The sequence below is a fragment of the Stegostoma tigrinum genome, chromosome 1, assembly GCF_030684315.1.
Source record: "Stegostoma tigrinum isolate sSteTig4 chromosome 1, sSteTig4.hap1, whole genome shotgun sequence".
Classification (NCBI taxonomy): Eukaryota; Metazoa; Chordata; class Chondrichthyes; order Orectolobiformes; family Stegostomatidae; genus Stegostoma; species Stegostoma tigrinum.
Genome location: NC_081354.1, coordinates 61,280,653 through 61,296,854, shown reverse-complemented (window position 1 = coordinate 61,296,854; position 16,202 = coordinate 61,280,653). Strand labels below are relative to the sequence as shown.

General features: G+C 40.6%; 1 protein-coding gene across 3 annotated transcripts in view; it reads right to left on the bottom strand.

The window, feature by feature from the left end:
• acox3 (acyl-CoA oxidase 3, pristanoyl) overlaps positions 1-16,202 on the bottom strand; it is a 182,939-nt gene that overhangs the window by 22,259 nt on the left and 144,478 nt on the right. For all 3 annotated transcript variants that reach the window (XM_059645781.1, XM_059645786.1, XM_059645790.1), the window contains one exon: positions 12,833-12,948. In XM_059645781.1, coding sequence (XP_059501764.1) covers positions 12,833-12,948 — 116 coding nt within the window. The remainder of the gene's footprint in view (positions 1-12,832; positions 12,949-16,202) is intronic.

The window sequence follows — 16,202 nt, the reverse complement described above, 5'->3', positions numbered from 1 at the left end:
CATAATGAAGACAGAAATAAAACTGCAACAACATACGCCTACTTCACCAATCCATACTCCCTCAAAGTATGGCTCTGTTTTTGTTAAACAGTGACAAACTTAGGAGAAAAAGCTATATTCTTCTTAGGGTGTACTTCAGCTGAGTAGCATTACAGCTATTACCCTTGTTAATAGGCAGAGGTTGAGCCTTCCCAACCCCTCTGAGGACTAAGGCTGAAGCACCCAAACAGGAGGGTCTCGACCTGTAATCTGTAAAAGAAGTGTGAAAAGTATTTTAATCTACCCTTCAGCAACATCTAGATAAAATACATCCAAACCACTCACTTTACAATCGACAAGTAACAATTTATTTATCCAACTCTATCAATGAACAAATTAACTAAACTATTAAGAAACCAAACAAACTCCTTCTAACTACTAACTATTCCCAAATAAAACAAGATTCTAATAATATGCTGTTCTAATAAATACAAATCCCATTTATACAAATTAAAAATAGAATTTAGTCTCTCGAAATTACAGCCAGGTTACATGTCTTCCGAAATGTTCTGTGCCTTCCCCATTGATTCTTCTATCAGGAATGCCTTCTCTGTCAATTCTTCTATCAGGAATGTTACCTAGCTGTGCTGCTGATACTGTTGTTATTTGGATGGTGCCTTCTCTAAGACATAGAGGAAGCTGTGAGAGCCAGCGATTCTCTCGAGAGCTGAGGGCTGTTAATTCTTGTGGATGGCAGTTGGCTCTGAGGTTTAATCTAACTGCCCCTTTCTTTTATACCCTTGATGACATACCGATGTCTTACAATAGGATTGGTCGTATGTTGTCAAAACTATCAGATTTATATTTAATTGGTTTTTTGTATCTAAGTGCCTGGTTCAAATTGATTGGCTAAATTCAAAAGCTTATTGTCTTGATAAAAACTGCTGCTAACTGTATGGCCATTTGAAACAAATGCTTCAAATTCAGTCCTCTTTCAGTACTCGTAAACTTTCAAACTGCTGCTCACAGACATTGATGTTAAATCTCTAAGCATAGGAAAAGCACATCATCTTTTAAAGAGGCCACACAATGCTTTTCCCCTACCTAGCATTTTACAAACACTAAATTCTAACTTCCTGCCTCCCAATCGACAAGTACTCTACCCAACTTTGCAACATCCTTTATGACTGGCACTAATTAGGTTGTTAAAACAATAATGTATGGAAAATGTTGGTAACTACTTCCTGAAAAATACTGAACTTCCAGCACATTTTATGATCTTTTAAATAATCTTTCTGAATTGATAAATAACAATTAGTATTCCATCAATACTACCTCATTAATTGTTAATCATGCCTATATAGAACAGCGACATTAGAAAAATGGATATTAAAAGTCCAACAGGTAGCTTTACAGGAGAAATGAAAATCTTGGGTGGTATCTTGTTGTGGTGTTGAAGATCATGCCTGCCGACCAGAGAGCTAGTGAGAGAGCTATGTTGCCTCTTTTTGGCAGGTAGTTTAGTGGGTCTGCCCGATCAGGGAGTGACAAGGCCACCAGCTGATCTTATCCTCCAGGAATCAAGACCACAGAGGCAGGAGTGCTGCCTCATGAGAACCACAGTTCAACGGCCGGCAAATGTCATGCTTAGCAGCCCAATGAGGAGGCAGTGGCTGGTGCCAGGAGCATACCCTCCTCCAGTCCCATGACTGTGCAAGACCTGGCCGGGGGCGGGGGATGGGAGACGGGGGAATGTGGTGTTTTGTGTGTGTGTGTGTGTGTGTGTGTGTGTGTGTGTGTGTGTGTGTGTGTGTGTGTGTGTGTGTGTGTGTGGTTTGCATGGTTGGAAGCAGAGTCAGAGAGCTGGCTTTCACCAAGCTCCCTCCTTCTTGCTGTCAAAACCATTGAACAGACAAAAATATTTTTGAGCGGTGAATTGCTGCATTTCCCAGACCCCAAACCCAAAGAGTCAAGCAGACCACACACTACCACACACAGTGAATAGTGACAGGCTCAAGTACAACTGTGTTAACCCCCACTGTGGCAAGGTTCTTAAGTGGTCATTAATTGGCCACTTAGGGGCTTCAATTAGCAATGAACCATGAGCTGTTCTGCTCAGAACTTAATCCTGATTACGGCAACAGGATTCACCTAATTAAATGATTTTCCTGTTTCCAAGGTCACTTAGGCAATTGAAGATGATTCTACCCCTTATTATTAAATCCAATGAACACTGTCTGGCAAATGTTACGGTGAGAGGGACAGGAAAATTGTCTCATGATTATGTATGTCACTGATTGTTATCCAGGAAATGGCTGAAATAGCTTCATTATCCATTCCATAGTGCCTGCATTATTTAATAAGACTTACTAGAAGATTAGGGATATCCTGTATGTTTCATTCAGTCAGGCTGTCTTGGCAATAATTTTGCCTGGGACAATAGATAATCTGTTTGATGCTCCTTCCGCTTCATCAAACATCTTGATGGGACCTCTAATTGTTTGGGGTGGCACGGTGCCTCAGTGGTTAGCACTGCTGCCTCACAGCACCAGACACCCAGGTTCAAATCCACCCTCAGGTAACTGTCTATGTGGGGTTTGCACATTCTCTCCATGTCTGCGTGTGTTTCCTCTGGGTGCTCTGGTTTCCTCCCACAATCCAAAAATGTGCAGGTTAGGTGGATTGGCCATGCTAAATTGCCTGTAGTGTTCAGGGGTGTGTAGATTAGGGGGATGGGCCTGGGTAGGATGCTCTGAATGTCGAAGTGGACTTGTTGGGCTGAAAGGCCTGTTTCCACACTGTAGGGACTCTATGATTCTATAGGTATGCTAAATCAATATCTACATCAAGGCAGCAGTTAATCACAGTACATAATCAAAGGGTGTCATACTTCCCAAAGAATGGAACAGTTCCCAACTTATTTGTATTAAACTTAATGGAACCACAAGTACATGTCAGAGTGAAAGGTACACTTATTTTCACCTTGATTCTGTTACACAGGTACAGGAGTGATCCATTCAGCCCTTCAAGTGTGTATCTACTGTCAATTACAGCATGGCTGATCTGTAACTTAACTCCTGTTACCTGTCTTGGTTATTGATCAGTTTTTCATGTTTTAACTGGACTAGCTCAACAGCTTTTAGTTGGGCGGGGCGGGGGGGGGGGGGGGGGGGTTGGAAGTGGGGAGCGTGGGTGAGAAAAAGATTTCTATGATTACATGCTACAATGTTATTTGTCATGTGGAGTCAGGTTCAAGGAAACCAGTGACTATTTTGCCTCATTTAGCAAACTCTCTCCACACAGCTTGCACTGATGATTTTACCACCAACTTCAAACTGCCTGCCATTTTAAATAATCATTTGCCGGCAGAGGAAATTATGCTGTTAAGTGGCTGCGATGCTGAGTAGGGTTGCAAAGTCATGAGAAGCTAGGATGTTTTAAAGTGAACCTGCATTACGTAAGCAAGCCCCTTTCACGGCAGGTACATTTAAGCCATACTAGGAGCTAAAAGACAATCAAAAGTAATTCAAAAATAATTATAATCTCGTAACATTACAAGTAAAGTGAAATACAGGAAAGACTATGCTCCAAGATTTTCTGACACCACCCTGGACGCCTTAATGCTGGTGATGGAGAGGTGGCGATATCTCACTTGTGCATAAAGTTCTGGAAATACTTTGCAGTTTAAGCAACATTCATGGGGACAGAAACTGAGTTAACACTTCAGGTCTATGTTCCTTCATCAGAACTTCTGAAAAGTTAACTTTGTTTCTATCCCATGGATGTACTCAGATATGCTGAGAATTTCCAGGATTTTCTGTTAAGAAACCACATTATTTCCTCTCTCACGAGCAGCCACCTGCTCAGATGCTGACAATGCAGGGACTTCAGAGGTCAACTTTGAGGTAGGATCTGCAAAAGGGTATAACTGCACTCCAACCAAGGCAAGGTACACGAGTAGTACAGCAACTTTGCTGGAGGTTGAGGTTATGCAGGGGTTTTGCTGTAGAGGACTAAGGACATCAGTGAGACAGTCTGCCGAAGAAGACAGATGTATCTGCATGCAATTAGTTAGTTGGTCCATTGGCAAGTCTGTCAGCAAACTTGCATTCAAGGTCAAGGTGCATGGAGCAGTATGGCACCCTTAGCACAGGCCTTTGTGCAGAGAGTCTGGCCCATCCTTTCAACTTCACTTGGAGATTAAATCAATTTACAGAAATTTATGCTGCAGCACAAAAGAAGCTACCCAAAATCTGAGAGTGCAATGGAACTTCAGTGGAAATCATGCAAGATCAGCTTGCTGCCATAAGGCACCTAGGTTTTATTAACAGAAGTGTGGAGTACAAAGGTAAAACGTTTCTATCAAACCTGCATAAAACATAGATTTAGGCTTAATTGGCGTACTGTGTTCAACTGGTCATACTTTAGAAAGTGAGAAAGCAGAAGGATTAATGAGTTTGGTTTAAGAATTGAGGAACTTCAGGTATGTAAAATGATTGGAAAGGCTAGGACTATTCTTCTTGGAGATCTTCTTGGAGAAGGTACAGAGGAGATTTGATAAAAGTATTCAAAGTTAGCAAGTGCTCCAGATCAGGAATGCACTGCCTGCAAATGCCAGAAACAAAGGTAATTAAGGCTTTCAAAAGGATTTGAATCACCATTTGAAAAAGAAAAATTGTAGGGCTATGGGGAAATTGCAGGGAATTGTAGAGTATTTTGTGCTATGGGGTATGCAACTCATTTAAAAACATAAAGTTTGTACATTACTTGGAAACTCTGTTATTGTGAAGAACTTTAATCGCAAGTTTTTTTTAAAATCGCAGGAATAATTTTCTTTTTATTCATGGTCAATAAATATCAGCTGGCAAGGTAGATATTTATTGATATCCAATATGTGCTTGGGTAAACATAGAAACTAAGAACAGGAGTAGGCTATTTGGCCTTTCTAGCCTACTCTGCCATTTAATGTGATCATGGCTGATCATCCAACTCAGTACCTTGATTCCACTTTCTCCCCATACCCTTTGACCCCTTTAGATCTAAGAACTATGAATATTTTCAAGAAGGAGCTGGGTAATGTTTTAGCCTCAGCTGTTTTCTGTGGCAGATAATTCTACAAGCTCATCACTCTCAAGGCGAAGAAATTTCTCCTCAGCTCAGTCCGAATAGCCTATCTTGTACCTTTAAACTGTTACTCCTCATTCTGGACTGCCCGCTTATGGGACCATCCATCCAGTGTTTATCCTGTCTAGTCCTGGTAAAAGATGATGGTGAGTCTTTTTTTGAATAATTGTGTTGTGAAAGTGATCCCACATTGTATTAAATCATAATGAAGGAATAATTATATGTGTTCAATGAAGGTTTGTGTAACTTGGAGGGTTTTGTTTTGTAGCTGACTGTTTTTCCAAACATCTGCTGCTACGTCATTCTAGCTGCTGAAGAAATCTTGGTGACCATGCTAATATAGTGTCTTGTCATAAGCCAGACTGTGGATGGTTAGGATACCGAATAGAATACTGATAAAGTGGAACTATTTAATCATGGTTGATGATGGTTGATCAACAAAATGTTGATGTTTAACCCAGGTAAAGTAAGAAATGTTGTTATATTGAAAGTACTTTAGTCACTCATAATGCATTCCAGATTTTGCCTTTCACAGATTTACAGATATGTTGAGAATAATTTACTGTTGACTCATTATTCTTTGTGCACTCCTTAAATCATTTAATCTCAATTGAATTTGTCGTCTTCATCTGCACTCAATTAGCCATGTGGCTTTATATTTGGCAAAAAAGTACAAAAACAACTTTTATAAGTCTCAGGCCCAACACCCTGTTGGATATATTGTTGTATATCTTGACTAAAATAATCTCTTAACTGACAGAGATAAATTCATCACTGTTAATGTTTGCAATGAAATCTGAACCAGTGATTCTGACTGAATTAAAAATCCAAACATAGGATTATTGATTACACATTATTATCATTGCTTAAGAAGATGTGAAAAAAATATATTTCTTTAGTGTAAGCTCAGCTGTAAGCAGGCTTTTGCCAGTCCTATGGATTTAACGTCTGTTTTTACTGTGGCGTTTGCTGCTATGCAACACAACACACATTGCCATTTTCAATAGGATGAAAAATCAGTTAACGTGCTCGTCAGAAATATTTTCCTTGTGAGATCAGAAGTAAATGGATGAGTGAATTCAGCTGTTGTTTTAGATCTGTTATGACACAGCACCAAAATCATGGAATGTCAAGTTATATCTCCAGTGAGAATGGATAAAACTTCTGATGATGTACAAGATTACTGTTTATTTATGATATCATCAAAATCCTGTTTTGACTCTTGGAATAAATAGCAGCTCTTGTACCACCAAAGTTGTGTTTATTAGGTACAAGACTTGTTTGCTAGAAATATAGTTGAAGCTTTAAAGTTAGACCATATGACATTGGAGCAGAAATTGGGCCATTTGGCCCACTGAGTCTGCTCTGCCATTCAATCATGACTGATAAGTTTTTAAACCTAATTCTCTTGCTTTCTCCCAGTAACTTTTGATTCCCTTGACAATTAAGAACCTATTTACCTCTGTCTTAAATATACTCCATATCCTGGCCTCCATAGCCCTCCGTGGCAATGAATTGCACAGATTCGCCACTCTCTGGCTGAACAAGTCTCTCCTTATTTGTGTTCTAAAGGGTCTTCCATTTACTCTAAGGCTGTGTTCTCGGGTCTTAGTCTCTCCTGTCAATGGAAACATCTTCCCAATTTCCACATTGTACAGGTCAGTCAGTATTCTGTAAGTTTATCAATTAGACTCCACTCATCCTTCTAAACTCCATCGAGTACAGACCCAGAGTCCTCAAACATTCCTCGTATGTTAAATCCTTTTAGATTGGATCTTTGTCACAGTACTGTAGTTTTCTTGACGTGCAATTTCTTTAAGATGGTGCAGTCCCTTTTATTGAAAAATTACCATAGAAGGCCAAGTTCCAGAATGTGAAGCAGGCAACGATGCTGCATTTACACAGTGCCTTATCTGTGGATTGGCAGTGATGAGTAAGTCCCAGTTTTCTTAAGTACCTCAATTTCCTCAACAGCACCTCTCTTATCCTCCCACTATATCCATTACCCAGGCATGATACTCACTCCCTTCCATGCAATCTCTCTCGTACCAACCTGAGGCTTGAACCAACATATCTCTCATGAATTTTCACCCCTCTGGTGCCATGCTATCCCCCAAATTTCATCTCTTCTAACTGTCCATATGCTCTCTTCTTCCAAACAGCCCCCAATATTATGGAGTGGTGGGAATAGGGGTATTTATTACTCCTCATTGAACCACATAGCACATGGTCACTATACTGCACACTACCTGGGAACTCACTTAGTATCCAAGAGGGTTCACAGGGGATCCACACGTAGTGACAATGGCAGCAAATGGCTACCTGGAACAAGAGTAATGCAGCCTCAAAGAACATCATGAAGCAATGGTTCCACTTCCTGGACAGTTTGTCAAGGGAAGTTCTCCTGTATTCAAAGTGTGTGCCCACGTTTGACTTACTGGGTTCTCCATACATTTGCTATCGTGAGCAACATTGCCTCCCCTTCCCCTAGCTCTTTACCTATTCCTAAATTTCATCCAGAGGAAACAAGCGCTGCTCCCCTTCAGTTCTGCTTTCGTCCCCTCTCTCCTGCTGTGATTCACCTTATCCTGAAAGGGAGATGGAAGAATGTCAAGGGTTTTCTTGTCATGCTTTGGTGATGTGCCTGCCATGACTGAATTGTTGGAACGAGATGGAAGTAAGGAAACACTGATATGAGGTTAGCAGCATTGTTCTGACTGCTCAAGATGGTTGCAGGGTGAGTAGTGCATTGACCAGCAGCGAGGTCGATGGGTGTGGTCGGTGGGTGATACCTCGTGAAGACACATTCATTGGTCATGATCAACAGCTTGACGTGATTGATTGCTGATTGATCCTCTGGCTCAGACTCTTGGAATTAACTTCCCTGGGTTCTGCTCCAATTCCCTTCTTGGATTTTGTCTCAAGGACTCCCCTAACCACTGTGTATACTTTGTTTCTCTTCTATACATCTTAAATCCTAGAGGAGAAATACTAAAACTTGTGAATGGTGCATTCTGGTCTGACTTGTTTTGTACATCTCAGAACAGTGCTCCAGTACAACCAGTACATTCATTTCCCAATATTATTTCCTTTTAAAAAAATGGCTTCTCCCACCACCCAAGGATGTTAATGCCCCTGGTGCCATGTTGTAAAACCCAAAATCCCTAATTCTCGTCTGGTGCTCCACTTTTGAAGCTAATCTTTGCAGGTAACTTCTTTTCTATTTCAAAAATAATTTTATTCATGAAAATCTTTAATTACAAACATAGTCCCTAGAGCAGTTCGAATCTGTACACAGCCTTTAAATATGCAGAACAAACAAACCAGAGGTATTTCTTACTAATACAACAAGACAGTTACATGCTTTTGAGGCACAAGGAAGGACTGATAACTGAATGAATCTCTGTGGTAATTAACACAGGTTTCACCCACTACCAGAACCTGGGCTATCACAGTCACTCAAGCCATCTTCTCCTTCATCTGGAGATATATGATGGACTGTGTTCACAGAGACACTATGTACAAAGCTCTGGATAAAGGGAGGAAAAATGTACCCAATGCCACCTCATCCCAATGGCAACCTTTGTTTGTGGCTGTGTCAAGCTGTGTGTAGACCCTGGGTATGCAAACACTAAGTGTCATTATTTACTGAACTTCTACATTTGCAAGTAGTTGGACCATTCCATAACAACTATTCTTTGTGGAGAAATTTGCAAAGAAAAAGATCTTTGACTGCAGTCTCATCAGGAAGTGGTCAGCACATAGTGTCCTCAAGACTGTGTGGGAAAAGGAAAGGATGGATCCCCTGTTGGGTTGTTCCCTGGACAGACTGTCAAAGTCATTCGGCAGAATGTCTCATCACCAGAACTTTCAAAAAGCACCAAAACATCACTTGGCTGTTGGTGAAAAGGGCACTACCAGTGAGATCCTTCATGTACTCCTGGACTCTGCGCTACCGCATGCTGCCCTGTAAGTGGCTTAGGGGTGGGGTGGGGTGGGGTAGGGACTGTCACATATCTCCTGATGGAATGCACCTTTGCAAAGGAGGTTTGAAGAAAGACATAATGGCTTTTTTTCAAGGTTCATCCTGAGCAGCTCCGTGACACAGGACTCTGTGCTCTACAGTTTGTTTCCCGGGATGCACACCGACATAAACATTGACTATCCCTGGAGGGCCATCAGCTCAATGACAGATGCTTTTTGGTCTGCCCAAAATTTGTTGGTCGTCCAGAACAAGGAGTTGACATTGGCCAAGTTTTTCAGACTGTCACATTTCACGGTCCAGAACGATGTGCTGAGGGGCGCACTAAAATTGACGGCACCTGTAACTAAGATGCGGTGGAGAAGGACCACCGTGTAAGATTTTCCTGCATAAGTACAGCAGGGATTCTAAATTCTTATATCTCTATTATCCAAATGTGTAGATACTATATTATGTACCATATAAACTCACCACTGACAAACTAAATGCTACAAAAATCTAACAAGTCAGCCAATATTTCTGGGCAGTAATTTTTGCTTAATTTCACATAGTTTCTTCGTGAGAAATGGAAGATGTTGTAAAGGAACAAACAGCATTTATAAAGTAGTAGAGTTAGGGTAGGAGCAAAAGTGAGAACAAACTCATGCATTCACCCTTCTAACTCACTCACTTTCCACTTTGCCCACCCACAGACTCTCTAACCCTTCCTTTGTACCCACTCACTCAAACACTTGATCTCCGACCCATGGAACTAACTCAACCATTCAACTCACCTAGCCATTCACTCTTTCACATCTTTAATTTCTGTACTTTCTCATGCACTCATATTGCAATTCATACAACTATTCAGTTAATCAACCTCCCACCTCACTCACTCTCGCACACAACATGCAGAATAAATAGAATGTCCTCTAAAGTGCTTAAATGGGAAAGAGGAGCTATTACTGTTAGATAACAGGAAGTATAATGAGCAAACTCCAAGGCACTTATAGGATACTGAGAATTTGTGAATTGCTAGAGAAGTGCACCAACATGTAAGACCAATAGAAATAGAAGTACGATAAGCTTGAAAAATGAAGCAGGCTCCTTAATGGTTGAGGAAAAAGTAGAAAAAGCATGTTAGTATCAAGCAAGCAGCATTTTATTTATTATTCATGCTGCAAGCATCAGTCTGACCCATTTATAACCAGCTCCACCCACTCCCCAGTTTACTTTTATTTTGCTGAAAGAATCCTCAGCTTTCGTACGCAGAATTTTCCACAGGCTAATGTGGAAACATACCTTCTCAGATTGCAATATCCCACGTAATTAATAATACAGTAACAGTAAGTTAATGGACAATGGCTCTGGTTTTGCAGTAGAAGTAATATTGAGATTATCAAGTCTTCACATGTGCGCTCTCATCCCTCGCCCCAGGTGGGAAAGTCAGCACCAGCCAACTATTAGATGGTAAATCTGCTCCACAGCTATGACAGCATGGGCAGGCTAAAGTACCGCAGTATGGGACTTCTACCCCTCCATGGAACTCTGGTAAATTTGATTTGGTGACAACATAAATGGCCTTGGCAGCACCCAGAGCTCAATCATGAGCACTGCCAAAACTGTAGCCAGTTCTTCTGCTTCTGGAGATTTTTAAAAAGAAAATTGATTATTTTTTGATCTTCTCTATTTTCTGTAGCTCTCTCTCAATCCCTCTTCATTCCCATTTCTTTCTGTTGCTTTCTGTACACAATTTACATTGAATTAAACATTCAGACTAGCAGTAGTTGTCAAATCTCAGGAGGAAAGGTTTTGGATATCCTAATTTTGAGGCATGTGCATTATGATTTGCAACTATCCATTAATAGAGCAGCTTCCTCACTTCACAGTGTTTTCAAAATGCAGCCCATGTGCTGTTGACTGGAGGCCCCAGGAGCATGCATGGCTAAGATTAGCTTCAACTAGCCTACATGTTTCAAAGGCAGCCTGCCCAATCCCACCTCATGCCCAAAGGCCAGCTGCACTTGATACACAGAATCTGTAGCTGATTGTGGGGGGATTGCCTGCACAGAGTGCAATGTGAATGAATGAGTGGGAATCAGAAAACTTCCTGATCAGAACTAGAGTCAAGCAAAGCTGCCCACTCTCTCCTGCCTTGTTTGTGTGTTGTACAGAGCCTTTTGCTGAGTCCATCAGGAAGGAAGTGAGCATGAGAGAGGTAGCTATTCTGGGCAGTGGACGCCTGCAGTTCAAAGCCTCCCTGTACATGGATGATGTTACTGCTTTGTGCTCAGATCTGCTGTCAGTGCACTAACTCATAAGCATCTGTGGTCAGTTCGAACTGGCCTCAGGAGCTAAGGTAAATTGAGGCAAGAGAGAGGCCAGGTTCTTTGAGAACTGGGCCAACTGATCCTTCATCCCTTCACTGTCAAGACAGATTACCAGAAGGTGCGGAGAATATTGTTCGGAGACGCCAAGGCATGCGCAAAATCTTAATAGGAGCACATCGCCAAGGTGAGGAAGAAACTGGGCTTTTGGTAGAGCCATTCCCTCGCTATTGCAGGTAAAACCTGGTCATCCTCAACCATTAAGGAGCCTGCTTCCTTTTTGAAGCTTATCGTACTTCTATTTCTATTGGTCTTACATGTTGGTGCACTTCTCTAGCAATTCACAAATTCTCAGTATCCTATAAGTGCCTTGGAGTTTGCTCATTATACCTCCTGTTATCTAACAGTAATAGCTCCTCTTTCCCATTTAAGCACTTTAGAGGACATTCTATTTATTCTGCATGTTGTGTGCGAGAGTGAGTGAGGTGGAAGGTTGATTAACTGAATAGTTGTATGAATTGCAATATGAGTGCATGAGAAAGTACAGAAATTAAAGATGTGAAAGAGTGAATGGCTAGGTGAGTTGAATGGTTGAGTTAGTTCCATGGGTCGGAGATCAAGTGTTTGAGTGAGTGGGTACAAAGGAAGGGTTAGAGAGTCTGTGGGTGGGCAAAGTGGAAAGTGAGTGAGTTAGAAGGGTGAATGCATGAGTTTGTTCTCACTTTTGCTCCTACCCTAACTCTACTACTTTATAAATGCTGTTTGTTCCTTTACAACATCTTCCATTTCTCACGAAGAAACTATGTGAAATTAAGCAAAAATTACTGCCCAGAAATATTGGCAGACTTGTTAGATTTTTGTAGCATTTAGTTTGTCAGTGGTGAGTTTATATGGTACATAATATAGTATCTACACATTTGGATAATAGAGATATAAGAATTTGTCACACATTCTTTACCACCATTACACAAGTCACCTGTATTCTAATAAAGTAAGTCACTGAGATAATAAAACAACTGCTTACACAAAATGTTTGAGATATGTGTACCAGTTATAAAAACATATGTGGAATTGCTCCAGGCGATGGAAAATAAGTCTTTTTCATTGTTAATGCTATACTTAGTAAGACTAAATCAAGCACACCTAAACAAGCACCAATGACTATATTACTATGTATCATCATGCTTTCCTCATTTAATGCAATTGTGTTCACATGTTCTACGCATGTTTTGTTATTCCCTCTTCAATGAGTCTGCACAATAACATCTGTTTCCTCCCTAATGAGAAACTGTGGGTACCATTTGTGACTTCCTCTTCCCATAACACAAGCCCATTTGTCCTAAAATTTCCTTTGATTTTATTATATAATTGCTAAATGGTTATTTAATAATTTGACAGCAAAGATATAGCCACTTCTGATTTTCACGCCAAAACCACTTACCTGACTGTTGTTTCTGCATTCAAAGTCTGATTTGCCCGAATTTTTCTCATTATCCAGCTTCATGCAGCTCACACGCAACAAGTGGCAAACTAACCATCTGTATGCAGCCAAAGCAACTGCAAAGCAATTGAAAGTATATTATTGAACAATGTCCATCAGAAACAGAGCTTTCAACCTCCACGCCACTGTACTAGAATTTTCTTCTGAAATCTCTTCCCCACCATTTTGCTGCATTTCTTTGTATTTCAAAAGCTTCTCTTCAACATATGTTTGGATGTCACTCTTTGTTTGCCATCTATTTCTAATTTGCGAGTAATCCACCACTTTGTGAAAGCAATTGTTGGCCTTGGGGGCTAAATTCAACAGGTTAAGAAAATGGCATGGAGGTGCCAGTGTTGGACTGGTGTGGACAAAGTCAGAAGTCACACTACACCAGTTTATAGTCTAACAGATTTATTTGAAATCAGAAGCTTTCGGAGCTCTGCTTCTTTGTCACATGACATCTTTGAACAGGTTGACTAGAAAATTAAAATAAGAAAATCTGATCAGGAAAACATTGAATAACGCTACAATATAGGAGAGGGTGCACACTAAACCTTTTGGATGCGGAACCAGAGGTCTTGGTGGAACAGATGAAAAGTAGAAAAGATGACCTTTATTTGCAGGTGTCAGAAGGTGCTCCAGATACTTGTTCAGAAGGCAGGGGCATATAAGTCTGTGGAGGTTAATTCTAGGAAAAAAGCTTTGTGGATACTTACTTGGTGCTCCAAAATATCCAATAATTTTACTTGAGTGGTTAAGATCAGTAAAGGCATCTTCAAATGCCATATCCTATCAACTAGATTGTGAAACTTCAGTCACTGTTTAATTTGCCACATCCCATCACTCACTTATTGACATCTTGTCAACCAGGACATATACTCAGCAGTCATAAGCTCTTGTACACCATCACACACTTAGCATAGCTGTAACACTCATGCCCACCTCCTACAACGTGCGCACACTAGCATTTGTTCAATCATCACAGTCACATGACAGTCACTGAGATACTTCCCTTTGTCTTGCACATCACCATGAAGACGTGATATCGGACGCAAAACATTCTCTTGCAGAAATGTTGCCAGACCTGCTGACTAACTCCAGCAGTGTCTGGTTTTCTCTCATCCCTTCATATCTCTGTCATCTCTTACAGCCAAACAACCTTCTGAGACATCTGTGCTCTTCAACTTCTAGCTTCTTAATCATACCCAATTTTAATTGCTTTATAATTGATAGCAATGTCCTCAGCATATCATAGTTGAATCCTAATATCTGAAATTCCTTTCTACTTCTGTAGTCTGCTTTTCTGCTTTAAGATACTACTTAAAGTCTACCTCTGAACTTGAAACCTTCAGTCATCTGCCCTAATAGATCAGTGTGGCTCAGTATTGTTTTATCTTTTATGTTCCTGTGAACTGCCTTAGGATTTCTTTTTTTCAAAGAAGATGTCGTAAAATACAAGCTGTTATTGGCTCGTGCTCACATTTTAATTTCTGTTTGGTGTTCCTGATCATTCATAACACAAAAGAGTTACAAAGAGGATTATTTTCCTTTTCTTGGGAGGTGGTGAGGAGGGAAAATAATTACATGAGTTAGCACTGGAGATGAATTCAACCCCTTCGCACGATCTGCATTTAAGTGTTGGGCATTAAGGTCCATTGATGACTTCCTTCACCTGCCAGCAACTGAGGTTAATTAATGACCGCTTGGGGGTCACAATTCACCATCTCATGGATCACCTGCCTGCTTGCAGATGAGAGAAGTATCCAGTTTCTCTGGAAAACATGATGACCCTCCAGCCTGTGTTGATGGGGGCCTCTAATTGCCCCAATCTATGGCCAATTGGAGAAACAAGTTGCAGGAAACAGGGTGGTATCTGAAAGCAAAGCTCATATCCTTGCCTCCAATACCGCTCAATTTGCAATCTCCACCTTGCACAAAGAAGGAAACAAAACACTTACCTTCTTGCTGCTGAGAGGCCTGAGGACTAGGCCTCAACTGGCAGACTTTGGGATTTAGTGGGTGTCAGTCTCTGACTGGCTGGCAATTTCTGGCGATGATATCAAGGGCTATGATAAGATATTTACCTTCATTCACTTGTCAGGTCTTAATGAACTGATTGGCCAGCAATTGGGCGAATTATGTCACAAATGGTCTTTCTTTGTACACTTAGGAATAACATAGGAACATTCTGCCCATATTCTCTGTTCATACCTTCAAATGCATTTAGACTCAAATTTTGACTTGTTTCTAAAGCCAGCAGAGTCAAAGCACTGACTTATGAAGAATAAAAATACTTGCTAGAAATTAGCGATACCATCCAAAAAGACACTGGAGTCTGCCTTTTTCAAAGAACGTAAAACTAGACTGATTAATTCTACCACTAAAGCAATATCATACTGCCTTATGAGTATGAAATTAAAAGGCTCAAGAATTATGTTCTTCAGATTGATGGTGACATATGCTGAACATGACAACTGATATAGATAGGCATCGAATAGAACTATAGTCAAATGGCCTTTTAATTTTCACACTCTATACACCTGATGCATTTTTGTCATATTTTTGTTGCAGCTTGCTCAAATTGCAAGATGAATTGTTCAAAAAATGTACATTTTTGTTCATTTGGAAACTACCTTCTCTAAATGCAAGATCCCAATGTGAGTTTGTACTTGCACTTCTCATATGGTATGTTTCTAGTCATAGAAGTGCTGCCATGGGGAATTTAGATAATGAACATACCACAGGAAGTGCTGGCTGTTCAAAAAACAGCACTGGTGTTGACATTAAGCCATATCTCAAGCCGGTCTGCTCAACTGATGAAGGCAGATACCATAATAAAATAGAACTAATTATAAGCATCAAAGGAGCAGCAAAGTCAATGTTTTGGGCCAAAACCCTTCGTCATCCTGACAAGTTGGAAAGAACAGGGTGCGAATGAAGTGAGATAGCAAGGTGTAGAGCTGGATGAACACAGCAGGCCAAATAGCATCAGAGGAGCAGGAAAGCTGACGATTTGGGCCTAGACCTATACCCTTCTTCAGGTTTTCATAAACACTCAAGGAGCTTGAAGGTGTCTATGAAGCTGTGTACAACAAGGCCAATGGGAAGTATTCCATCACATGCCTGACTTGTGCGTTGTAGATGGTGGACAAGTTTTAAAGAGTCAGGAAGTGATTTATCATAAAATTCTCAGCCCCTGACTTACTCTTGTAACCACACTATTTTAATATGGCTGTGTGGCTACTCTAGTCAGTTTGCATATGTTGCTAAATATAAAAAAAAAACTAGTAAAAATGGAGCTGTAAGTCCTTAGATCGCTCACTTTCAG